The 26,201-nt window shown below is 38.5% G+C and overlaps 2 protein-coding genes across 2 annotated transcripts; both read left to right on the top strand.

Annotated features, from left to right (window-relative positions):
• The first annotated feature begins 2,015 nt into the window (after positions 1-2,015).
• Positions 2,016-18,367, top strand: LOC110067194 (ral guanine nucleotide dissociation stimulator-like 1). The gene is made up of 18 exons (XM_020774497.2): positions 2,016-2,238; positions 2,802-3,100; positions 5,641-5,703; positions 6,485-6,678; positions 7,341-7,492; positions 8,276-8,491; positions 8,866-8,969; positions 9,554-9,638; positions 10,357-10,446; positions 11,106-11,192; positions 11,998-12,030; positions 12,137-12,258; positions 12,979-13,047; positions 13,553-13,694; positions 14,081-14,362; positions 15,022-15,130; positions 16,064-16,186; positions 16,649-18,367. Exons 1-17 carry the CDS (start codon positions 2,194-2,196, stop codon positions 16,168-16,170), a joined length of 2,199 nt encoding a protein of 732 aa, XP_020630156.2. The 5' UTR covers positions 2,016-2,193; the 3' UTR covers positions 16,171-16,186; positions 16,649-18,367.
• Positions 18,368-20,257: 1,890 nt separating this feature from the next.
• On the top strand, positions 20,258-25,648 carry LOC110067244 (peroxiredoxin-6-like). Its single transcript, XM_020774548.2, has 5 exons — positions 20,258-20,415; positions 22,294-22,591; positions 24,416-24,489; positions 24,990-25,062; positions 25,286-25,648. The coding sequence occupies exons 1-5, from the start codon at positions 20,330-20,332 to the stop codon at positions 25,415-25,417; spliced, it is 663 nt and encodes a 220-aa protein (XP_020630207.1). The 5' UTR covers positions 20,258-20,329; the 3' UTR covers positions 25,418-25,648.
• The last annotated feature ends 553 nt before the right edge of the window (positions 25,649-26,201 follow it).

The following is a 26,201-nucleotide window of genomic DNA, read 5'->3' as shown; positions in this document are numbered from 1 at the left end:
CTTTAATTTAGACCTTCTGTCACACACTTGTCTGGCTTGTCTTAACAATCTTGCGTGTAGGTTGTGACTGAACTGGAAAAGACATGCCACTGCTTTTCGTGCGTGCGACTTCGCTCGGGAACCGCAGAAACGTACATACACGCAACATACACCCGTGCTTTTGTGCGAGTAATATTCCCGCCGCGCGCTGCGTTACTATTGCACTGTTTTGGTTGTTGTTGCTGTTTTTTTAACTTTGCACCAACAAGCGATTCGGTTTAAGAATTTATACACAGTTCCACGTCAATTTCTGTAAAATTTTCTGGGTTTCTCATCACAAATTACGCGCATTTTCATGTTTCTAATTCTGTAAACTCCTTGAATGTAATATCACATTTGTTTTGGCACAAGAAAAATTGCGCAACAATATGTACGTGCGGAAGAACACAATTAAATAAATCGTCTTTTTATGGCGAGGTAAGCTGAACTTTAATCGTGATACGACCCTTTACAAAGATACCATTTATTTGAATGGTGCCTCTACTCTACTGCACTAGATTTCGATTAATTTCCCATCCGAAGCAGTGTTGTTAAACATCTTGCTGCTAAGCAACAAACAGCCAAGAAAGATCTCGATCTCTCGGTAATCTGTTTCTGTGTTAACACAAAATAAGCAAAGAGTTCTCAGACTGTTGCAGGAGGATTCAATTTACAACAAGCTTAAAGGAGTGACAATCCAGTCTTCTTTTCATGCATTTAAACCCATTTATTTCCTTCGCATGTTCCACACTACAGGGCCTGAAACGGCTAGAAAATAGAATGAAACTTGAAACTAACAAAGTTTGCCCACGTTGCTATGAAATACCTAATTCACTCAACCTCGCAAAACTATAACAGATGTATTGAGTTTTCACGTCGTATAATTCATACTTAATCAAAGAAAAATTACTGATTGAAATTACTTTAGGTTCTATAAGTGAGGTTGGCGGGCTATTGGCTTTAGTTGGCCTACTTAATTAAAATTATATCTGGCTGAATAAATTATCACTCAAAAAGTGCACTTAGAGTTCGGTTTACTTTAATTTTCAATCTAGTGGTCGACTGCTGAAGGCTGTGGATAACAACACAGTGGACGAAATCTAACATACCTTAGAATGCTTTAATAAGTAGCTGAATGGATTAAAAATGGCAAACATTGCCTTGTACCAAAGTAATGGGAGTCAATCACACCTCGTTTGACCTTGACTTTTTTTCATGATCATGCCTGGCGAATTATACTGAAACATCAAAACACAACAATTACAAAGACATTTATTGGCGATCATATGTCACGCCCCGTCAAGGTTCCAAAAACCGCATTTCCATATCAGCAGAGTTGTCTTTCTCCCCGGCTGTCCAACAGAGACAGGTGCCTCAGGTATATGTTTGTGCATAGTTGGTAGTTAATTAGTTCGAGTTTAGTGTTTACTTGCGAGTTTATGTCCAGAATCAGATATCGTGGAACAGGTCAAATCCTCAAGTTGAATTACATTCCCTGGCAAAATTTCCAAGTCAGAGCATTCAAGAATCTTCTGAAAATTAAGAAACGTGACCAGTAAGTCGGCTAGGTCAAATCAGCATGCGTCTTCCAAGAAAATCGATCCTTCTTGTTTAAATATTACTGTTCACTTCGAGGAATTATCCTGCCAGCGGGTCCTATGCTTCTAAATCTCCACAGCAGAGCAGTTTTTGAGCACGAAATAAGAAGATTTTCTAAGTTTGACCAAATGCTGGAAAAAAGCAGTTAAGATTTTCCACTATCTCATGGCGTGAGTCACTTATAAATTTGGAGTGCACCTGCCAGTTTTAGAGAGCTTCTGTTTTATCGCGAGAAAACGCCACTTTTCATAACTGTTTCCTCGCAAAAATGGATTAGGGCATAATAAATGTGCGTTGTTATTGCATTTGCGTCGGGGTTTCCGTCGTGGTTTTTCGGTGGTCCAGGCTGTTGCATTTCTACTTCCGGTGAGTGTAGAATAACATTGACATCACGTGGGAGGCCATTCACAAGTGTTGTCCAATATGCAGACACACAGCGAAGCTTCACACAGACATCGCCGAGTATTTGACCTTCGCAAGCTGCGATTTTATGGTAAAATTCTAGAATGAGAAACGTGGATCTTCTGCTGTTTAAAAGTTAACAGGACACGGTATTCGGCCGTTGGAGGCTTGGACATGATGCCCGCTCAGGATCTACCGCGTTCGCAGACTCCAAATCAGGTCAGTTCACCTTGGACACCTTCAAACTATAACGCGTTCACACATCCTAGCAAAATATTGGTTTATCTTTTAGAACACACCTTTTTAAGTATTCCCCAGGTTGAAATTGTAAAAAAGTGATGAGTTAAATCTATTATATGGTGTATTCTCATGCATTGGGCATTGTTTCGGGCGAGTTTTTATTAACTTTGTATAAAGCGGCGACAAGTACGACGTGGACCAGTTATGCTAACCGCAATAATTTGGTGTAAAAGCTCTTACAAATTTACTGCATTCATTAGTAGGTATAGGGACTTACTTTTCTTAAAAGGCGACAATATAATTTTGAAAATGGTTTCCATGGTTTAGAACGAGAGCAACACTAAAAAATTCAGGCGAAATTTCCTGCCGGAAATTCTTGCAAAATAATTTTTCCTTAACAATTTGGCTCTTCAATGTTGACTTCTGTAATTTCAATGCAAACTGTCTTGCGGGCTGTTTTGTAAAATTTCGCAATAAGATTATACCAGCAAAATGTAATATTTCGATTAACACTAAGCTCTTGATACTGTGATTGTGTTTAGAAAGTGTTCTGGAAAGAAGAGCGCGAACAAGAAGCCATTTATTCGGTGTCCTTGAAGAAAGTTCGATATCACTCAAGTGACAAGGTGTTACCTTCCCCTGATGAAGACATTTCTCACCTTCTGTGGGAAACCATCCGTATAAGAACAATTAAAGCCGGTTCCCTAGCAAAACTTGTGGAGCACCTCGCACCTTCAGCTGCTTCGTTAGAGGAGCTTGATCCTGGATATCTTATAGCTTTCTTGAGTACCTACAGAACTTTTGCCCAGGCGACAGAAATTGCAGATCTTTTGTTCGAGCGGTGAGTACTTTAGCTTAAGCTTATAGTTGAATAATTTTTTTTTTTACCAACTTGTTGTTGTTTGGTTTCTTTTCAACTGGTCTAGACAATTTCCTGCGTTTCATCGTGTACTCTTCAATTGTTATTATTCGGGATTATTTCTTTTGGTTTCGACATGTAAAATATTTCGATTTAGCGGCTTCATTCGAACATTCGCGCTTGAGAAAATTTTCTACACAAGAGATTTCAACATGGTTAGTTTACCTATGGGCTTGACTAGCCGATTTTCACAACCTGAAATGACGAATTCGAATATATATTTTTAAAGAACTGAACTCACAAACTCTCATTTTGCGTCGATACCGACAAATTAAAGTACTTTAAAAATGTTTTCTTTTATCTTGAAACTTACTGTTGACATAATTTTCCACATCATTTGTCCAAGTACAAAGAAATCACTCATCTTTGAAGTTAATGGGGCCTATTGTCCAAACTAGCGCTATTTTATGACGTCAGTTTGTTAATTACAAGGGAAGATCAAAGATGCATGATTGCCTTTATACCAAGTTCCTGAGATCTCGAAACATCAAGATAAAAAATATAATATTGACAGAGTTGGCTTGTACAGTTGAACAGCGCTAACTTGAACTCTCAAGGGAAAATTAAAAATATATTCAAAATAGCAGGGACTCCAGATAGCTGTTGAAGCATATCCAAGAGAAAACTATTGAGTTTGAGCTAGCGGGGAGTTTGGGACAACAGAGTTCAAGAAACATGTAGTGAGGGCAAGGGCCAGCTGTGTGTTCAAATTTGTCTCACACCCAGCTTGGTGTAAGGAAAACGCATTTTTCCCATTGGCTAAGCTCCATAATGTGCCAGTCCAAAAGTCATTGTTGCTAACCCCCCAAGACTTGATCTCTTACAGGGTACTTCTGTAGTTTGAATTTCCTCCAAATTTTTTCCCCAACTTCAGTTGCCATTGGGCAAGTGATGGACAGTCTGAATCTACTAGCCAGACTGGAAAATCCACCAGCACGGCTATATATCAGACAGGATTTTCTTGCAACACAGTATGAGAATTTGATATGCGGGGGCTCACTGTAACCCTAGTCTACAAATGGCAATGTTTATAAATTATTAAAAGCTTGTCAAGTAAACATTATATATTTTTTCTGCCCTTGTCCCAAAATAGTCCTTCTCAGAACTTCCTGTTTTGCCACTTTTTCCCTCTTGCCTCCCTACCATCTCTCTACAGATTAACAAGGGAAGGCTAGTTTCTGATACATAATTGCCTTGTAAAAATCAGACACTAAATGTTGGAAAGTGGATTTGACTTGAAAGATTCCCAATCAATTAATTCTTTCTCCCTGCTTGATTGTTGGGAGACCACTGCATCACATGAAATTATATAAGAGGATTTGCTTGAGTTCCATACCAGCATGACAGGTATGATTTTGTTCTGTGTGTGTGCATGAGGAAACTTTTCACACTATTTTCTCTTCACCCCATTTCCAACTTCATAATGCCATACAAGATTGTATATGTTATGCATAAGCTACATGTTGCAGTCTATGAGAAGATTTATTTCCTTCTGAAGCAAGTGGTTATTCATCATTTAAATTTAAAATAGTCTCTTTAGTTACTTGTTGAGGTCTCTTACCCCGTATTGATTACCAATTGGCAACTTGCGCCAAAATTTCAGTAGCCAAATATTTTTTTCACTTGCCATGGTGACCAAAACAGTTGCAGTTTCTTTACGTGATATGGCTTTAAAAGGCCCTATGGTGCTGATATGAATTACTGGAGCTAAAAAGTCAACATAGTAGTACCTCTGAGATTCGTGAGTTTAGATCAGAATGAAACAGTTAAGGAGCCATGAGAAGGAACCAGCATGAAATGCAGTACAAGTGTCTTTTTTTCCCCTTTAAACACCATCCAGCTGTGAACATAACTTTAGACAAATAGAAGGAGCGGTGCTTCTACGCACATCTTAGGCTTTGTTCACACTCGGTGCCTGAGCACTGGTGCTGGGGCACTGGTACAAAATAGTGTTGTGTTCAGACACGGTGTTCTCCAAGGACCTAAATACCATTTGGTGTCCATGTAAAAGGTCCAGACCTTGTAGTGGGGAATGGGCACTGTGCCTGAATTCTGGGTTGAATACTCGAAAAAAAGGTGGGTTCACCTAAGTGCCCAGCAAGAATCGTACCTGGGCACCATGCTCAGGTACCAAGTGTAAACATAGTTTTGAAAGGAGAAAATAATAAATTGTAATTTAGTTCGTGAGATGACATAGAAAATTATACATCTAGCACAAGACAAGATACAGATAATATACTTTATTTAACGTGGAGTTATGCTTAGCTAAACAGCTAGTTTACAGGTAATCCACGGCAAGTGTTAGTTATTTTTCTCTATAACTTTCATATTGGCAAATACTAAAAGTGGTTGCCTTCAACACCATGTTCATTGCAAGTCATCAGTATATTTTAATGCTCTCTCTGTTCAGTGATAAATTTCTTGTTACAATATCCTTACGCTATGTTTATTGGAAATTTCAGGTACCGACTTTTCTTGCGGAATGAGGCTCACGAAAAAGAGGAGGTTGTTGACAGGGTACTCAGGTAACAACTGGTCAGTTAGTCAGTAGACCAAAAACAAACAAGGAGTTCTTAAAAATCTGTAGGCATGACAATTTGTATGAGTGATAAACTTAAAGGTCTCATTTGTGACCTACAAATAGCTGATAAGTATAGTGTATAGCTAGATGCAGGAGTTTCATTCATTAAGTGCCAGCCAGGCATTGTGCAAATTGACCGGCTGTGAGGATAATTTTACCTGCCTGGTTTGACCATCTAGAGGAAAGTTTTTCTTATAAAAAAAGTTCAGGTCACAAAGTTTTGCTTGCCTGTTAAAACCAGTTGCCTGCCCTCCTATTGAAAGCATTAATGAAACCCTTGGAGTGATAAATTTTATGGTCTCATTTGCAATCAACAAATTGTTGATAGTTAGTACATAGATGTACTCTTATGGACCAAAGTATGACATCATTATATGGTCAAAACAGAGTGGGGTTTCTAAATGAATGCAATGATTCTACCAGTGGTTTGACCATGCCGTGGCATCATTAACTTATTTATAACTTCCACCTTCGTGTTAAATACTGTTGCAAACTAAAATAATCTTAATTTCTGAGAACTGATGTTGATTAAATCTCTTATAAAAGAAATGCTTTTATTTCTGTTATTGGACTTATCTTCTTTGTTGAGCTAGTCTATAGATGCGTGCTGAAATCGGAATTAATTGCTGGTACCAGTGAGCCATACAGTAATTCTTATACATCTTAGCAGACTTTGTCTTTAGGCCTTAACACTTGACTGTGCAGTATCTCTTTTCTTTTTGTAGGGGTGTTGCTTCAGTGTTTAATGTATGGTTGGAGAATTTTTCATTTGATTTTGATGATTCTCCGAAGTACACAACTCTGAATAGCATACTCAACTTTGTAACATTGGAAATGAGAAGCAGTCATGGGGAAGACCTTGCTAAGAAAATCAAACTTCGGCTTGATAAGTTCCAGATCACTCCATATGAAGATGAGGGTGAGGCACTTGCTTCATTTGGAATACTACGATTTCCTCTTGTGTTCATATCAAACCTCTGATCATGCAAAGATGGCAGCTGTGAGCTCTTTTGCTCAATGCTATATACATGTACTAGCCTCCCTCAAATATTAGAGGTGCAAACGGTACCTACTAGAAGACCTTGGGTCTCAAAAACTTTCGATCTGACCTTGGTGTCTTGGAATAAGTTACAAAGACTTGTTTTTCTGTGCTTGTTGTCTCAGTCTCCAATATCTGGATTTTAATAATGATGATAATGATTCATCATCCCTAGTACTGGGAGTATACTGTAGTGCTGGTAATGTATTTTAAATAATTGCAGTATTCATGTGACAAGTAGCATGTGAAGTAAATAACTCCTATTATTGGGAGATTTATTTTTGTGCATGTTGCAGATAAATATATTACATTACCTAACTGGTAATGAAAATTGGGCGTAACATTATGCTTTTTTATATGAGACACTGAGACATAGATCTCTGTAGAACTACAGTATGTATGAATCAATACGGAAAAAGTTAGAGGATGAAACGTGTAGAGCTGAATATGAGTCTGCAGCTTTACCCAAGTTAAGTACTGCAAATGTCATTTAGATGTTATAATTTCCAAACTGACCATTCTTGTTTGATGTTTTTCTCCAGATTTTGACATTGTTACCTGTCAGCTACCTGTGTCACCTAAATTAAATCATGGTGTCAACAATGATATGTGCGCCATCCCAGAAGAGTCTGGAATGGATCTGCTCTCTATTCCAGCCAGGGAATGTGCTGCTCAGTTAACAGTGATGGATGCTGTAAGTGCCACCTTTTCTGTTTCCAACCGGTTGTGCTTAACTAACAACCTATTTATCCCCAAGGGTCAATTGTCGAGAGATACATATAGCTGTTGTCAGTGTATTTTTTGGAACAAGTGCACACTTGAGACAAAAAAATCCTAGTTATTGTGATATCACAGTGACGGAATATGCTATCAATATGAGCATGTATGTTCTGACCGGATCTGGTATTTAATCTGAAATTAAGCTGGGCATGTTATGTTGTAAATTTGTAGGACATAAATTTATGAGAAATGCAGGTGAAGCAACTATTTCACCACTGAAAAGATTATTAAGCTGTAAAAATTCTTCATTGGGATTTGAACCTGCTAAAAATAAGGGTGGAGACTAGTACCTGGCAAATCAACGGTCTCGGAAATTTAAGAACCAATTCTGAAATCTTTGAACCTTCTGTGGTGAATCACAAAGTCTCCTTTATGTGTCTTTCCTTCTGTCTTGGAATCTGAAATCGTTTAATATAAGTCAAGAAAGGATCACAGCATCTCAGTATGTCTTGGGTAGATACTGTTCATCACCCCTGCTCTACCATTGCTTGGCTGACTAAGGTGGCAATCTTGTTCCAACAGCTTCAAATTGTACATAATATTTAACTTTAAGATTCTATAGTGTACCATCTTATCTGACTGTATGTCACAGAAAGAACTATGACTAGTAGCTAACGAAGGACAACACAACAAAATTTAAAGTTTCATTGAGAACATTTTACTAATGCAGTACATGTGTTATTATTCCACATTTTAGAAGCTGTTCAAGAGAGTTATAGCTTGGCATTGTCTGGGGTGCGTATGGGGCAAGAACAAAAAGGAAGGTAAAGCTGAAACAGTTAAGGCCACAGTGGACCAGTTCAATGCTGTATCTCTCCGTGTCATCTCTTCCATACTAACATGCACAGAAAGCAAGAGTAGCGGGCCTAACATGAGGGGGAGATATATTGCACGATGGATAAATGTCGCACAGGTAATGTTAATTTTAAAAATAATGTAGGAACACTTGAGGGTATAGATTCCACCAGGCCTGAATCTGTAGTGTTAGTAGTGAAACTGTCGATGAAGACTTTAATGTGGTACTGTTTATTATGCTGATCACAGTGATTTTAAGTTTTAACTGCATGGTGGGTTGTTTTAAAAATACCTGTAATCAAAATTAAGGCAGTCTAGTTTGACAGTTTAAAGTTTTATGTCCTTTGGTAAACTACAGGTGTACCAAGGAAAATGCTAACTACAAATGTTATTGAAAAAGAAAAAATATAAAAGTAATTATGGCAAGGTGAGTAGACAGGTGCTCGAAGCGCCCAGTATTAATTAAAATTGATTTCTCATTATGTTTGATAGGAATGCAGAGATCTTAAGAACTTCTCGTCACTGAAAGCTATTTTATCAGGCTTGCAATCAGCTCCAATACACAGGCTCAAGAAATCCTGGTCTCACGTTGCTAAGTAAATGCTGCTTTTTGAATAATATTATACTAACGTGGTCATTACATTTACTGATTGCAAATGAGCAGTAGACAAGCTGACAGCACTGAGAAAAAGGATTTGGAGGGATTTGGAAGAATTTGAGGATCAATATTAACCAGAACATAATGTCAAAAATTAGGAAGGAATATAGGAGTTTATCCTCATGGTTTCAGTAGCATGAAGTGACAGTCAGTATTTCTTCTCCCCCCAGGATAAGTTCGCCGGTACCCATTTGTACACCTGGGCGTATGTAGGCACTCTGAGAATTAATATTATTGTCTTGCCCAAGAACACAACACAATGTCCCCAGCTGGGGCTTGAACCCGGACCACTTGATCCGGAATCGAGCACACTAACCATGAGTTCACCGTGCCTCCACTAGGAAGAAATATAGACTTGATTAAATGGAAAGATAAGTAAACTAATCTGACTTACAAACTGTGCTGGAGACCCTTTATAAACAGGAAGAGCAATAAGGTTTGCAATTTAATCAATCAATGTATTGAATATAATGTACAATTTACTGCTCTATTAAATAATAATTTGTCATGTCATCTTGCCAGAGACCTTCTTGCATTGTACCAAGAGCTGTCAAGCATTTTCTCGGAAGACAGCAATCAGCAGAGCAGTAGAGAACTTCTTATGAAGGTTAGTACATGTGGCAGGTGACATTTTGATAGAGTTCAAATTAACACTAAGTATGGTAATGAAAGATCTCTTCCTCTCACTCTCCCTCCATAAAAAGGGTTGTTGCACATTGTAGAAAAACCCACCCTTTGACTTTCTGACCTCCTTGACTCTTAGCTGCATTAGACTGATTCAGACACCACATACTTTGTAAGCATAAACTTACGAAAACAATATATGGTACACAATACATCCAGTTGTGCTTTAAAGTAGCAGGAATCACAGAAAAGTATTAAGTGTTTTTGACTCTCAGTCAGTATGCAGACTGTATGGTCTGAATATGATGTCATAAATGAGAAATGGAAAAATCCTTGAAACATTTCCCTTAGCATAAGCAGTGCACCTGCAAGGTCCCAAGGATCTCACCAAATTAGTTAAGTAGCATTGTTGTTTGTTGAATGCAATTAGACAGATAATAATGGCTAGAATTATAGGCTTGCGATGCATGCACATGGCCACATGGTTTCTACATACATGTAGATCCTCTATACACATGGCCTTATCTATGATATTAAAGCTAGCCAACTTTATATTGAGTTTTAAACAAAGTCAGTAGGAACCTTATCAATACAAAAAGTAAATTAAAAAAGGAAGCTGATTAAAGGTAAGAGTTACTTGTGGTCAATTAGCAAGGCACATATCTCTTGTGGTCTCTGAAGTTGTTTGAAATATTCAACAGGAAGGAACTGCAAAGTGGGCACAATTGGATTCCTCACCAACAAAGAAATTGACAAATCTGAAGAAACGCAAGTCTAGACTTGTGGACCTGGTAAGTGGTGACATGGATGTATATCAGATGATACAACAATAGTGGTAACAGCCCTACACCTACAAAGGTAGGTAAAGTCTGCATACGAGCCAAGTGGCCCATCAAGACTGAACTTATCCCAGTTTCTGTAGCATGAGGCAACTAGGAGTATTTCTACTACCCCCTGGATGTGCTATGCTATGCTATGCTAGTCCACCACAAGGTTGCCCCACAGCATTAAATTCACTGGTACCCATTTAGACACCTGGGTGGAGAGAGACACTGTGAGAGTTAAGTGTCTTGCCCAAGAACTCAACACACACAGTGACCCTGGCTGGGGCTCAAACCAGGACTGCTTGATCCGAAGATGGGCATGCAAACCAGGAGGCCATCGCGCCTCCCACCAAACCCTACAAAGCCGTACATTATTGTCAAACTTGAGAAGTTCAGAAAATGTAGAAGATAATATATTGTGCATTCTTACAAAGATGCATTGTGGTAATGCTGTTTTGTCATTACTCTATTTGATATGATTATTGTGAGAAAATTCTCTGTCTACCCTTCCACTCGTCCAGCCCATCACTGCACTTTGTAAGGGCTCGTCATCACTATCCTCATTTATTAAAAAATATTTAAGATACAACTTGGTTATCAAAACAAGGTATTGTTCTTTTTTGAAGGGAGTTATCCAAGGGACAGTTCCATATTTGGGTACATTTCTAACAGACTTAATGATGTTAGATACAGCACTTCCTGACTTTACAGAGGTGAGATGAATTGGTTTACTGTCTTCCCATAGCTTAAGTAGTACATAATAACAAACTGATGTACTATGAAGGATCCAGTGGCAACTGACAAATTGTGTTAAAAGTGAATACACTAATTTTTGAGAGGAATATCAATTCTTAAATGTTTAAACATTGAAGGGAGCTATGAATTTTAGATGTCCATTATAGCTGTGGAACAGTGAGGAGCTGGTAGGGATAAAAAATCAAATAAACAATCCGATTTACTAATATCCTTCCAAGTCTTTCTTTTCTTGATGTGTTTGCTTTCCATTCTTTGGCTGGTTGCATAGTAGTTTCTTTGAAATCTTTTTCTTGGTCAGTACATCATTGTGGAAGAAAACACTTAGTAGATGTATGTCAACAGCTTAATTAATGACAATTTCTAGTCAAATCTCCACCAACCCCTCCCCCCCGAAAAACAACGACAACAGAGAAAAAACAACAACAAACAAAACAACAACAACAAGAAAAAAAAAAGAAAAGAAAAAAAAGCTCTTTGGGTGTAGAAGACACTCGGTCATTGTTCTGTTATCATTGACGATTTTTTACTTCACAAACCACGATTTTGTATGTGTTGCCCTGAGTGACGCCCTGAGTAAAGTTTACGCTATAATTTTCGACTGCGGTCTTTTATGATGTCTGCTAAAAAATTTAACCTCAACCCAGTTTCACCTCGACAATACTCACTCACAAGAGTAAAGGTGGACTTACGGTACAGTAGTCGTCCTGTTGGCAAGTATGCTCTGGTGAATGGCTGAATACGTTTTGCTTTCTTTTTATGCAGGATGGCTTGATCAACTTTGAAAAGAGAAGAAAAGTAGGTGACAGTTAAAAAAATACATCTTTTGTAACTGAACACTGTGGACAATATCCTGTCTTCAACATTGTTAACTTTGAATTTTCCGATCTGCTTTCAATTTCAGGAGTTTGAAATAATTGCTCAAATAAAACTGTTACAAGAAGCTGCCAAAAACTACATAATTGTCCCTGATGAAGCATTTCGACGGTGGTTCAATAACATAGAGATCTTTTCAGAATCAGAGAGGTTAGTTAGTAATACATTGTAGTTGGTCAGTTGGCTATGCAGTGTCTTGGATTTGATTGTTTGCTATCACAATTTTGATTGTAACCAATCCATTGTTTCTCATTTTTAAATTCGTTTGGGGCATATTTCTGTTGTGTGACCGCTTTCATACACACAACACTTTCGTTTTGTTACTGTGTGACCGTCAATAAATATTTCCTTTAAACGACAGCCACAACTACCAGGAAAAAAATAAATACAAAACATGAATTCTTAGTGATGCGCGGCACTCTAATATACGTAGAGATGAAAAATTAAGCGAAGTGTAGAAAAAACGTTGAACTGTTCACGATGAAATAGAAGCATGAGTTAGGATATATAAAATCGTTATTAGATATAAAAGTATTTCCATTTCTCTCAAATAGAGGAGTTTCTAAATGAATATGCTTTTAGTTCTAAATGCTCCACACATATGTGGCTGAAGAAAATTGCTTCAACAAATGGCACATTGAACAAGTCCACACTTCTCCTTTTTCAAACAATTCAAATATATTGTAGTAAAATTCCAGAAGAATTTACTCGTCAAGTGTGGAATTTTGAAAAATGAAAGAAATAACCTTTATCTTTAAAGTACTTTTCTTGCTTTTCTAAATTTCTGTTGTTGAAATGCGCCCGATTTATGTCTCGGATTTCAGTGATTTCTGAGTGACTCATGATGTGTTTTGTTGATCCTGTCTACAGCTATCACAAGTCGTGTAAGGTTGAAAGAATAGAACTCAAATACACGAAAAAGAGGGGTGCAACCATAAGGTTTGTATGCTTTTTTTGAGGTAAATAGATTTAATGACAAGATGGTAACAAACAGGTCTACCAACAAACAAGCCAACCTCGTTCCCAGGGTCCTCTCTCTAACTCCGGAGAGAGGACCACGAGAACAAGGTTGCAAACAGGCTTCTTTGTCACATGCTTCTTTGGAATTGTTAATAATTAACTTAAGCCTATTACTTCTGTGATCTAAATGTGAAATTGGAGTATTGGACCATCTGAAGTCCCACCCCGTTTGAGAAATCACTTACGTTACATTCTCTTGGCCCTTTTCTCTTGTCATATAGTCTTTGCAGAAAGATTGCGTGATAAGTAAGAAGGCCTTCTTTACTTGTTTTGCGAATAAATAACAGCGACAAAACGAACAAACAAAAACAAGTGCTGATGCAAGCAAGCCACGTTCGATATATCAATATTCTAACATGGCTCTAAGGCTTTCAGGACAAACTTCTATCAACGAGCAAACATTTCTTGCGTTATTTTTTTTCAGGCGGATGCTGAGTGAACCAGACATCAGCAAATTGAATTTACTGACACAGTTTGCATCACAAAGTCTTTCTCCTCCTGTCGCTGATAAACCCTGCAAGTCTAACGAGAATTCGCCAGTCATGCCTCGCCGACACGAAAGAAATGTAAGTTGTATACCGGCGACTGTAGTTTTGTCTTTCTCAGCCCATTTGTCTACTGTTTGTGTTTAATAATGCATGAGGCATTAGAATCATTTTTGTGTAGAACTTTCAGCATGGAAGCTTTCCGTATCTCATTTTGGCGAAGTTCTCATGTTTAGGAAAATATTAATCTTTGCAGATTATAATCACTACCCTGGCACCCTAAGACGTTGTGTCTTGTAATCAACCTATTCAAGTTGCTCAGTCACCTCTTTCTATTTCTCCACTGGGTTTCCAGCTGTAGTTATTAGTTCAGATTTTAATTCCGTTTAAATGATCAAGTAGTAATGGTCAGCCGCAAAGGAACACGGTTTCATAGTTAAACAACAACTTGATTGATTGATTGACAGAACTCTGGCTCGTCGTCATCGTCCACATCTTCCGGTGTATCGTCAGGATCGGACACATCAGTGACAAAAAACATCTCATTTTCCCTCCCTCGGACACGTATCTTACCCCCCACACCTCCTGATATAAAGAAAACTGGTATATCACGACGATCTCTACCGCTACGGCTTCCTCAACCGCCCAGTCCCTCTGGTAAATCGGCGCATGCTGGCTGCATTATTCGAGTGAGCATCGAGGGACTGGAAGATACAAAGTCTGGTGGAGTTATCTACAGGGGCATCTGGGTAAGCACGCCTTTGTCGTTGAACTGATAAAAAAATTAACACTCGTGTCAGTCATTTCTGGAACACCGTTTCCGCCAACTTTTGACTTTGAAAAAGAGTGTTGGCCTGGCCTGGGTCGAGAGTATCCGCGCGAGCACTTGTGGGATTATTTTGGGGCTTGAGGAACACTGAAAGTTAACCATACGCCGAGAGAATATAACGGATCAGAAGCCATCCCTGAAGATGCAATCTGAAGTTTTCTCACAAAGGTTAAATTCTCTCAGATTGTCGATGGGTCACATGTTTATTGTTGTTTCCTTTCAGCTCTGTAACTGATCCGTTACCTTCTCTCGATTTTATTAAATCCTAAGATCACGATCCCTTTCAGTCTTCTCAGTTTTCCCGTCATTGTGATATTTCATTATTTATCGTGTACCCCAAGTCATCTTATGAGCTGTCACGCGGAGACTCTCAGTGAGCCAAACTGGGACTGAAAATTCAATTGCAAAATGACTTTAAATTGCGTGACAAGCTAAGGGAACTAGAGACTGTCACGTAATTTAAAATGATGTTTCAACGGTGTTTTCAGTCTCCAGTTATTTTAGATCGTCACGCCATCTTTCCGGGAGAGTAGTTCTTTATGGTATATGGTGTAAATGGTGTTTGCTTGTGATTGACAGCTGTCAGATGACGAGCGAACTCCCGCTGTCATTCGGACTTGTTTGGAGAAACGTGAAATGAGAGGCGATCCCAGTGAATACGCTCTTGTACAAGTTCTCAGTAGTGGAGGTAAGTCTGCAGAGTAACAAGCGATTGTCCCTTTATCTAACTTCTCTTTACAATATCGACACAGTGTTCTGAAGAATCGCAGGGCAAGTGAATATTAAGCAAAAACAATCGTGGATATTTCATATCAAATGCTCAGGACTAAAACTTGAAGATGTTCAGTGTAAACAAAATACTTGTCTAAATTTTAACATGAGGGCTTCCTTGTTTGTTCCCATTGCTATTGGTATTCGTACGTACATAATGTCCTTTCTGGAACAGCAACTGATTGAGAGAAGACGGTTTTAGACAGTAAACGTGTTGCTCAGTAGCTTGAGGTACTCTGACTCGGGGCGATTCTAACTCGTCATTCGTATGTCCGGTTATGTCTACTCAGCGACTCAAAATTCATCCTTCGGGGTAAGCCTTGTCAAACCTCTGGCATTTTCTTGTTGTTTTCACATGGGTATTCTTTTCTTCTTTGCGGATTTGGCAATTCGTTCATGATAAATTAACAAATTTGGACTTTTGAAGCGAGGCTTAGGGGTGAAATTAGCCAGTCTGAGACGAAAAGGTATCGATTGAAAGTGGTTGGGGTACATTTTGGCCACACTTTTTCGCCAAAAAAGGGGGGGGGGGGGGTTCGGGTCACCCTGCCTGGGTCCATCCGTCCGGCTCCTCCGGCACACATTTTTTCGTTGTACGGTACAATTAATAGACCAATTTTGATATATTAAAATTCAGCCTAAAACAATAGGCCTCAGCACGAGGCTCTGGGGAATAACTACAGAGTTTGTGGGGTTTATTCCCCAGAGCCTCGTGCTGAGGTCTATTGTGTTAGACTGAATTTTAATATATCGAAATTGGTCTATTGGATACTGCTTTAATGAATCTCCCAATAAAAAATGACCTGTCATGTTAAGATTGTTTATCTTATGTAATTCCTTTGTATTCCAGCCGAGCTTGTCATTCCAGACAATGCGAACGTCTATTACGCCTTGAACTCAAACGTGGAATCTCTGTTATTTAAACTCAAGAAAAAGGAGAGCAAAAGTTCCAGCTGAGGTTTGTCTTATTCTGGTAAGTTCAGCAGTGGCTCCTGGGGCCTTCCCTCTCTTCCCATGTTTCGTCTGTTTCATTTCTTTCTTTATCTCCCACACTCTCATCCCCAATTCCGGTTTTTTTTCTTTAACATAGCAATTGTTTTGTTTTCATTCGTTCTTTACAATCTGGAAGCCTAAAACTACTTTTGTACTGAAGTGATCATAATTGTCCCGTGAGGATCATTTGACAGATGTGGTGGGTTTTCTTTTTGATCGCTTGACTACGCTCTGGCAATTGCTTGAACGTATTCTCCGATTGAAAGCCAAGTTATCGGGCACAGGTCTTAATAAAAGTTTCGAGCATTGTGTATCAATAGTTGTTGGTGTCACAGATGTTGTTTCTGTTGTGAAATGATTTTCTTTTTCGTTAGAAGTCTTTGACATTGCGTGAAAGGCAATTCACTGCTTGAAGTGAGTTTGTTCCTTTTTTTCTATACAGGAGATGAGGCGAAAGAACGAGAGACGTTGTCAATGAAGAACCAGGATTTCAGATCCACATGCAAATCTACTGAATTCACTGGAAAACCACCCCTGAAGTTCACTGATGTCTGAAGGGGGACCTTGCTTAGCAAAGCCGCCCAAGAATCAAGAAACAGCTGTATCAGGGAATTCTGTTAGTGTAGAACAAGTTTTAAGCCTAGTGGTTTAAACGTTGCATTTCACATTTGCCGAATCTAATTCAGGAATTAAATCCTAGTGAAATCCGACATGTCACTGCACTCAAATGTAACTCTTCTCACATCTTCGACTTGGTCAGTCGAATTTTCGACAGAAGTTTGCTATTTTTTATTCGACTTTTTTAAATTCTCATTCGCAGATATGAAAAGCGACGTTTGAACTCATGCTTACGTGCAGACCAATCTGCAGTTTGCTTTGTACATGTTTATGTTCTAAATTTGTCTCAGGCCCCGTCCATACTACGCTGGAGAAATTTGAAAACGAAGCTTTATTTCTATGGTCAGGCGCTCCGTCCACACTAAACCGGAGGAATTTACAAATGCCGGCTTTGAGTTTTAGTGTGGACTAAAACATTTCGAAAATGTCACGATAATTATATGTTTAAACCTGACCCTGAAGGGTGGACTGAAGCGTTTCTGCCCCAAGTGAATGTCGCGTTTTCAGATTTCTTCGGCGTATTGATAGGTTGAGCACCATGTGCTGATCTCAAAATGACTATAGTTTGATTGGTCGGTCTGGTGACATGCAACACGCGTGCGTGACGTATTGGTCACGTGGAAAGGATATGCTTACGCGTGCGTAGTGAGCCAATTGTAAATAGCGAAATGTTCTGTAAATATCAAAATGACCCTATATCAACCCCTGGGGGTTTGTTGTCGACAAAACTGAATGACATAAAAAAGGCAAGAATTCTGGAGATTCCTCGAACGGAGGAAGATAATAATTTTTTTAAATTGCATTTTATGACAAGAGAAACAAATCATCAAAATTTTAGCTCAGGTATAACTCAAAATATGTTATCAATATTTTTATATTTTTCTTCAGTTGTAAATTTGTTTCTAGATAAAATGCGAGCTCGGATGAGGAAGGTTTTCAGATTTTTATATATGAGCATATATGGATATAAGCTTTTAGCCGCAAGCCTGGTTAGCTTCTTTTTTTAACATAAAATGGAGAGGGAAAGAAATTATAATGACCCGAAACAAAGATAGTATTAGAAACACGAAAGTAGAAGCAAGCTGGAGCGGATCTTGGGGGGCTCGGGGGATTCGGGGGAACCCCCTCAATTTTTAAAAAATGAGACATTATCATACGCTGACTTAGCCTCGGAATGCCGCAAATCCCATTTCCGAGGACCTCAATATTAAAAACTTCGGACCCCGGACCCCCCCCACCCCCCCCTACAAAGGAGCGGCTTCGGGGGTCCGTATCTTAAGCCCCCTTCTCTAACATCCTATATTCGCCCCAGGAACAAGGGAACAATTCATTGAACTCACTCTGTCGCTCATTTTAGCAGTCAATTTCATTCGTTATTTTGTGTTGGAAAAACGTTTACTTTTCGGACGTTTTCGACTGACAAGTGCAGTGTTTGATTGCTGACTCGTGCGACAGAGTAAACTCTAATACGAAAGTAGATCTCTCAGTTCTCGCAATTTTATTTTTCAACAAATGCCATGAAAATAAAATTTGAGAGCACAAATGGTTCCGTTGATGGTTTTGTTTTGTTGTTTTATGTCAACCTGATTATGCACTATTGTGCTAGGAACTTTGATGACAATGCAACAAACATCTCTAATTTTCTTGTCCGCCACTCCTTCCCTCATTTTCGCGCTAGCGCTACAGAAGTAAGTCGGAAATAAGCTTAATAGCAAAAAGACCCAATATGACCCTGGTATATATTTTATAGAGTAACGCTATTCGCCCAACAGCAACATATGACCGTCATAAAGTACTAGGAAGTAAAGCAATTTTTTTCTAAATCCTGAAATGAAGTTTATCAGTACATAATTTATGTAAAAAAATGTAAATAGGACGAAAATTTTAGGTTTGTAATATTTGAGAGACATTCAGTTGATCAGCAACCGAACATTTCTACAGTACGTATTTCAGTGACGTAGGATGTGCTAGTCTGATATGAGAGTCTTCATGTTTGTTCCTGTGTGACTGTATCGTGACATTGGTGTCATGGCACTGAATTTCCATTTCAGCCTTTTCAGGACGGGATTTTCTTTAAGTTGGACTCTCCACGACCCTTTATATAAACCTTTGAACATTTTTTTTTTTCTGATCACTGCTTTGTGATCGGTGTGGTTGGCTGGTTGGGTTCTTTGTGTCGACACATACGAAAATCGCGTGACATAGTCATGCTCCTTGTCGAGCAATCGTCTTTAATGTTCTTGTCCCCCATTCCTTCTCTCATTTTCGCGCAAGCGCTACAGATGCAATTCTGAAATAACCTTGATCATACGAAAACCGAATATGACCCTGGTATATATTTAGAGTAACGTTATCGGCACACCAACAACAAAGGACCGTCAAAGTACTCGGAAGTAAAGCAATATTTTTCTAAATCCTGAAATGAAACTTATCAGTACATGATTTATGTAGAAAAAAATCGAAATAAGACGAAAATTTAAGGTTTGTAATATCTGAGAAACACTCAGTTGATCAGCAACCGAACATTTCTGTTGTACGGGTTTCAGTAACGCGGGATGTACTAGTCTGATATGAAAGTCTTCCATGCTTGTTCCTGTGTGTCTGTATCGTTGTGTGACATTGGTTTTCACGGTACTGAGTTTCCATTTCAGCCTTTTCAGGAATGTTTTTTTTTCTAAGTTGGACTTTCCAAGACCCATTATATAAACCTTTGAACAGTTTTTTCTTCTGATCACTGCTTTGTGATCGGTGTGGTTGGTTGGTTGGGTTCTTTGTCTCGACACATACGAAAATCGCGTGACATATAGTCATGTTCCTTGTCGAGAAATCGTCTCTAATTTTCTTGTCCCCCATTCGCTCCCTCATTTTCGCGCAAGGGCTACAGATGCAATTCTGAAATAACCTTAATCATACAAAACCCAATATGACCCCGGTATATATTTAGAGTAACGCTATCGGCCCGGAAGTAATCCTGAAATTAAACTTATCAGTTTCCACAATTTATGTAGAAAAAAATCTAAATAGGACGAAAATTTTAGGTTTTGTAATATTTGAGAAACACTCAGTTGATCAGCAATCGAACATTTCTGCTGTACGTGTTTCAGTAACGTGGGATGTGCTAGTCTGATATGAGAGTCTTCAGTGCAGTCTTCCGCGTTCGTGTGTGTCTGTATCGTTGTGTGACATTGGTTTTCACGGTACTGAGTTTCCATTTCAGCCTTTTCAGGAAGGGGTTTTCTTTAAGTTGGACTCTCTAAGACCCATTATATAAACCACTGAACATTTTCTTTCTTCTGATCACTGCTTGGTTGGTTGGTTGGTTGCTGGAAATGGGTTCTTTGTCTCGACACTGAGCAAAACCGCGTGACATAGTCATGTTCCTTGTCGTCCAATCACATGAACGGAAAGCTGATTCTTGGCGAGTCATCATTGGTCGAAGTGTTAGCAGCGTGCTGCTTTATTACTCACGTCGGACGTTCGGTGAAAGAAGGAGAGTTTAGCAGTCATGGTGAATCTTGGAGATGAGTTCCCCAACTTCAAAGTCGACACAAGTCAAGGGGAAATTCAGTTCCACGAGTATATAAAAGACTCGTAAGTACAACTTTTATTTATATCCGTACACAATTTTTGTGCAAACGTGTCCATACTAGTAAGCTCAAGATTGCACAATCAAACTTCCCTGACTGCTTCGGGGACTGCTCCCTCGTTAAAAGGTATTTTTCGAAGACTGTTGTGGCATTCGCTTGACGTTTTATAGTTGATTATAGGCTAGGCTAACACAGCGGCTCTGCGCTAAAATAATGTGGTGGCTCATATGCATTGAAGATTAAAACTGCCAGGGAAAATTAGCATCCACTGACTTGATCAAATTATCACCTTATCACCACGTAATATGCCCGATTGACGAGCCTTACAAATGTTAAGCTCAATCCTGTAAAAGATTCCCGACGTGTGCAATATAAGCGTATATCTTATATTGACATTTGCGGCGCAAGTCGAAGCATTTTTAATTTAGTGCTATTAATAAATTATTTGGAATTATTTGGATTCTTATGTTACGATCACGTTCAAGGTAATCACAGAAGTTTTAAGTTTGTTTTAGTAGATGTTTAAGAAGATTTAAAATGTATTGTATTGTATATGGTCGTACATCGAGATCTAAATCGTCAACAAATTAACGTGTCCAATTTTATGGCCGATAAAACATAGAATTCAATATTTTATGGTCACTCAATTTGGGTCTTACTATAGACACACCCATATTTGTTAATGGATGAGTGACTGTCAGTTCATGTGAAATCTAACCGCTATGCATATTCATATTTAATGTGCAGTCTTGGAAAAACATACAGTCAGAATAAAGGCATGGTCAAATGACCACAACATTTCAACCTCAACATATATATTACAAAACTTTTGGGAACAAAGTATTGTAGCATATGTTTGGCCATCCTGTTGCAAAATGTTGGATTGCAGTCACAAGCATCCCAAACTCACCATTCCAGAAATCGATTGAATATTAATTTAATGATTTATGTACACGTATCGAGTGCAACGTGACTATGTAAAGTACGTGGTGGTGTCTTACACTTAAGGCTGTTGATAATTTGAGCACTGTACAGGGAGTTCAAAATAATCAGGGATATATAAACATGTGCAAGGAAATAAAATATTACCTTCTTTTCAATAAACTAAAGAATTACTCTCACCTTGAACTGTTTGTAGCTGAGCCAGGGTATAGACGTTTTCTTAGGTAAAACTTTTCGAAAAAATTTTAAATGCTTCTTTGAGATACTTATTTTAATTATTTTATATTTACTTGGGTATTTTCAATCATTTTATTGTTTAATTAATGTTATTGTAATAAGTGTAGTTAGTCATTGTTCCGGAGAAGCCATTTTGGCAAGAAATATATCTCTAAACAAAAAAATTACCAGTGTCTTTCTTTTACCTTTTTTATCTTTCGAGAATTGCCCAAATAATGTGCCAATAACACAGAACAATGTGGTGTTTCGTAAAAAGACAAAATATGGCTTCATTCAGTGATAACTAATACATAACGGTTAACAGGTCTATGAAGGGATACTGCAGATCAGCTCAGTTCAGCCAGCAGTACTGAGTGCATGAGAATTAGAATTGAAGATTTGCTTTCTAAGAAATGAATTTCACGAAGATATGTCATCTTGAAATAGAAACTGTTTGCAAATTGAGGGGAGGCATCTTTCTGGGCAAGTGAAAATTACACTGCGTGAGTGGATTTTAAGAGTCGCTTGCGCGAATGGTGAGTGCTGACAAAATTTAATTTCCAACACTGTAACTCCAAAATGTAACCAACCTAGATCCTTACCTGAATTGGGTAACATTTAACTGATAATTTTTAATTATTGATAATTATTAATATTTCAATATATGTAGTGTAACCTTTGCTGCTCAATAAAATCACCAGTAACTGACCACCTTTTTTTTTAGTTGGGCAATCCTTTTTTCGCATCCTGCTGACTACACACCTGTGTGTACCACGGAGTTGGGACGTGTTGCCAACTTGCTTGAGGAATTTAAAAAACGAGGAGTGAAACTTATTGCCTTATCATGTGATGGAGTTGAATCTCACAAAGGATGGATCAAGGATATAATGTTTGAGAGCAACTATAATGGCGAATTCCCTTATCCAATAATTGCTGATGAGGGGCGGGATCTGGCTGTTAAACTTGGCATGATTGACCCTGACGAGAAGGATGCTCAAGGTCTCCCACTTACTGCTCGTGCTGTAAGTTTTACTCAATTTAGAATTAAGTCTCTTGTCCCTCCTGGGAAGTACTGAACAAGGTGTTGTATGGAGAGGCTTCCCCCCCCCCCCCCCCCATTCCTCAGGTCCATTCCCCTATATACACCATTTTTTAGGAGGAAACTAAGGTAACCCTTTCATTTACCCTTCCATATGAAATGTTAGCCCGTCCCTTTACCTACAGCACCACAATCCTGATCTAAACTTTTTGCCCAAGGAACAATTAAATAAAGTAATGAAACAACTATGAGGTGCATCTTTCCAAAAAAAATGTTTTTCAAAGACCCTTTTAACTACCTTATGTTCTTAATACCAAAAACTTTTTTCCTACCTTTTTCTATTACTTCTCATACTCATTAATAATCCATCAAGTTTAAACAAAGGAAATCATGATCGTGACTGTGTTTGGATATTTGATTTTAAATATTATTAACATAGATTTTTATGACTTTCTTTCTCTGTTTTCTCCGTAGTTTTAGTTTTGGTTGAGAAGATATATCAAACACTCTAGACAGTGTTTGACCACATTTCCAAACACCCTGAAGTTTCTCAAAAATACTCCACTTCATACTTCGTATTTTCAACTATCTTCTCAATGTTTGGAAATGTGGTCATCAAACACAGTCTTTACATTACCTTAAGAGCCTGAAAGGATACCTCTCTTGGGCCGTTACTGGACTCAAGGAACTTGAATCCAGGTTTTCTTAGTAATGTGTGGTTCCAGAAAATTTCCATACCCCCACCATGAAGGGAATTGGAAATTCCAGAGAGGTGGGGGGTCAAAGACCCAAGAAATTCTGGAGGGGAGGGGTTGGACAGTTGATTTAGTTTTCAGATGCCCTTTGATTCAATAGGGATTCAAGTATCTATCTAGCTGTTCAAAAATCCTTCGTTACCTACTAAGTAGATCTTTCACATGAAAAAACAGTAGCTTGAATACTTGTATTTGAATCACATAATATTTGAAATAAATTTTCTTTCTTCAAAAAGCACTTTGGAAGCTAACAACTGTGAAGCGTAGAAATGGCTGCCATTACTTGTTACCAGTCTACATGGAGTCACCTTGTGGACCGAAAAGCACTGGTGACCAGCCTAATTTGTTTCTGCATTGCTCTTCGAAGCTGTTGACTGGCAGTCAATTTCCTTCGTGAAAATTAGTTTGTTTATAAAGGTAGAAATGATGTTACGATTTCACGAACTTGAGAATTTCTTATTCTTGTTTATCTCTGTCTGTCTGTATGTAATTTTGCTGTAAAATTGGGCTTTGTCGCGAGTGTGTTAGCGATCGTTTTCATGATAAAAGTATGGTGTCACTTTCATCCACACTCATCTTATCAGTCCTTCAATGAAAATTTTACTGCATTTACAAATGGACTTAGTGTTATAGGAAGGTAACTTGGCAAGTTACTATTTTTATCTATTTTTCTCTTAAAGCATGTTCAAATAAATTGCCTTACGTTTTCTTTGTGTGTATCTTCAGATGTTACGATTGATCGAGAATAAACAGCAGTGACGTGCAAAAGTGTTTGGAGTATTAATTACTTAACTTTAACACACTTTCTTGCCAGAACTATTTTTTTCCAGAATGTATGGGGGGTGTACATAATACTTGTGGAAATTGCGGAGGGGGCGAGGGTTATTTTTGTGTTCAAAAAATGGAAATTCCAGGGAGGAGGGGGGCTTACGTGAAATTCCCTCCCTGGTGGGGGTATGGATATTTTCTGGAACTACACAATCTGAGTAATCAGTTGAATGAGAGTTTGCAAAGTTTTTAAATTTCTGCATTTTCTCATCATAATTATGTAGGTGTTCATTATTGGACCGGACAAGAGACTGAAGTTGTCTCTCCTTTACCCTGCTACCACGGGACGCAATTTTGAGTGAGTGCAGAAACTTGAGTGATAATATTATAAACAGAGTTGACTGCAAGTGTACATGTCTTGGTTTAAAACTGTTGCAAGTCTGAGCACACTGGTTTTTTTTTCTAATATTTTTGGTGACCTATTGCAACTTGCAGATAGTTGATTGCAAGTTCAGTCCAGTCATAGCAGTTATATTTTACTGTTCAGTCTTTGTGATGACTAATGCATGTATGCCAGCCTGTCAGTGAGACCATTTAATTGGTTGGTCAGCCTAAGTGTATTTCAAAACTTGTGCACTATTATATGTGATTTTGTGCCTGAGAGCTTCAAGTGTTACGTGTAAAAGGAATTTTTTCTTATCATTTGTTTTCTAATATCATGGGAAACAATTAACTTCTTGCTCTTCTCTGCAATTGTACTCAAGAATTCCTGCAAAGTATGCATGCCAAGAGCCTTGTTGGAAAAAAAAATGAAAGCATTACTTATAGTAATTAACTTTAAGTTTCTTTTATTTGTAGTGAAATTTTACGTGTGATAGACTCACTGCAGTTGACTGCCACAAAGAAAGTTGCCACTCCTGCAGATTGGAAAGTAAGTTGTGAAGGGCAGCAATCCTTGGACTTATACAGATTGATTGCTTACATAACAGTGTAGAGGTTAACATGTCCATAACAATCTTCTTGTATAGTGGATATTCATATAGAAGCAGATGCGAGAAAAGTAAACACGGACAACAGACCATCTTGCTTTCCTATCAAAACACTGCTAACTTTTTGGAAAATGACATTGATGTATGATTTTTAATTTTCTCTAGGCCGGCGGAGACTGTATGGTTCTTCCTACAGTCAAGCCAGAAGACGTGGCAAAGCTGTTTCCCAAGGGAGTGAAAACCAAAGATATGCCCTCAGGCAAAGGTTACATGCGCTACACTCCTCAGCCAGAGTGAGTCACTTGAGACAGGAGAAGGATGTGACCTCAAAAGCAAAGGATATGTATTACCAGTAATGCTAGTGTCAGTCAATAATTGCAGTAGAACTATATTTAAAGTGATATTTTTTATTGTGGTGTCACTGTCAAGAAAAAATGTACGCCAAGGGACAACTCTGCGTATATTTTGTGTTTTAATTAGCACTATGTAATGCAACAGGTGGAGGTAAATAAATCAATTTTCACACAACCTTTACTCTTGCTTCCTTGCTCTTATTGCTGGGTTCAGGTTTTACTTGGATGGTGGTCTCTACAGACCAATCGATTTCTCTCATATCTGATTACAAATCACAAATTACCAGGTACCTCAACTTTGCATGACTGTGTGGTAAGGTTAGTCATCTCAACTATAGTAAGGTTTATTAGTCTGCATTCAAGCCTAGGGGTCCATCAGGCTGGTGCTTATCTCTGGTTTCCGTAGCCTGAAGAGACCAGGAGAATTCTTCCCCCCCCCCCCCCCCCCCCCACACACACACACACACACCTGCCCACCCGAATGAGGTACTGGTCCATATCAGGAAAACTCCCAGCATTGCCCAAGAACACAACACAATGTCACCGGCCAAGGCTCGAACCTGGACTGCTCAATCTGGAGGTCAGTGAACTAACCATAGGGCCTTCCTGATACACAACTTTGACAGTTCCTTACCAAACTGAATACAGATCCCGCGCCAGTTTGGGACAAACTTCAAAATAGTCTCCCCGCACAGAAAGTGAACAGGTATAAAAGATACTTTGAACAT

This window comes from Orbicella faveolata, unplaced genomic scaffold (genome assembly GCF_042242905.1).
Source record: "Orbicella faveolata isolate gen_17 unplaced genomic scaffold, um_ofav_v1 contig_36, whole genome shotgun sequence".
In the NCBI taxonomy this organism is placed as follows: domain Eukaryota; kingdom Metazoa; phylum Cnidaria; class Anthozoa; order Scleractinia; family Merulinidae; genus Orbicella; species Orbicella faveolata.
Note: the sequence above shows the minus strand (reverse complement) of the source record. Positions and strands in the feature narration are given on the sequence as shown.

Bases quoted from the DNA above. Each gene is read 5' to 3' on its own strand.
- LOC110067194 (XM_020774497.2), top strand. From the start codon at position 2,194: ATGATGCCCGCTCAGGATCTACCGCGTTCGCAGACTCCAAATCAG. The intron at 3,101-5,640 runs GTGAGTACTTTA...TGGAAATTTCAG, and splicing joins GCAGATCTTTTGTTCGAGCG to GTACCGACTTTTCTTGCGGA. The intron at 8,970-9,553 runs GTAAATGCTGCT...TCATCTTGCCAG, and splicing joins TCCTGGTCTCACGTTGCTAA to AGACCTTCTTGCATTGTACC.
- LOC110067244 (XM_020774548.2), top strand. From the start codon at position 20,330: ATGGTGAATCTTGGAGATGAGTTCCCCAACTTCAAAGTCGACACAAGT. The intron at 24,490-24,989 runs GTGAGTGCAGAA...TTTTATTTGTAG, and splicing joins ACCACGGGACGCAATTTTGA to TGAAATTTTACGTGTGATAG. The intron at 25,063-25,285 runs GTAAGTTGTGAA...AATTTTCTCTAG, and splicing joins CCACTCCTGCAGATTGGAAA to GCCGGCGGAGACTGTATGGT.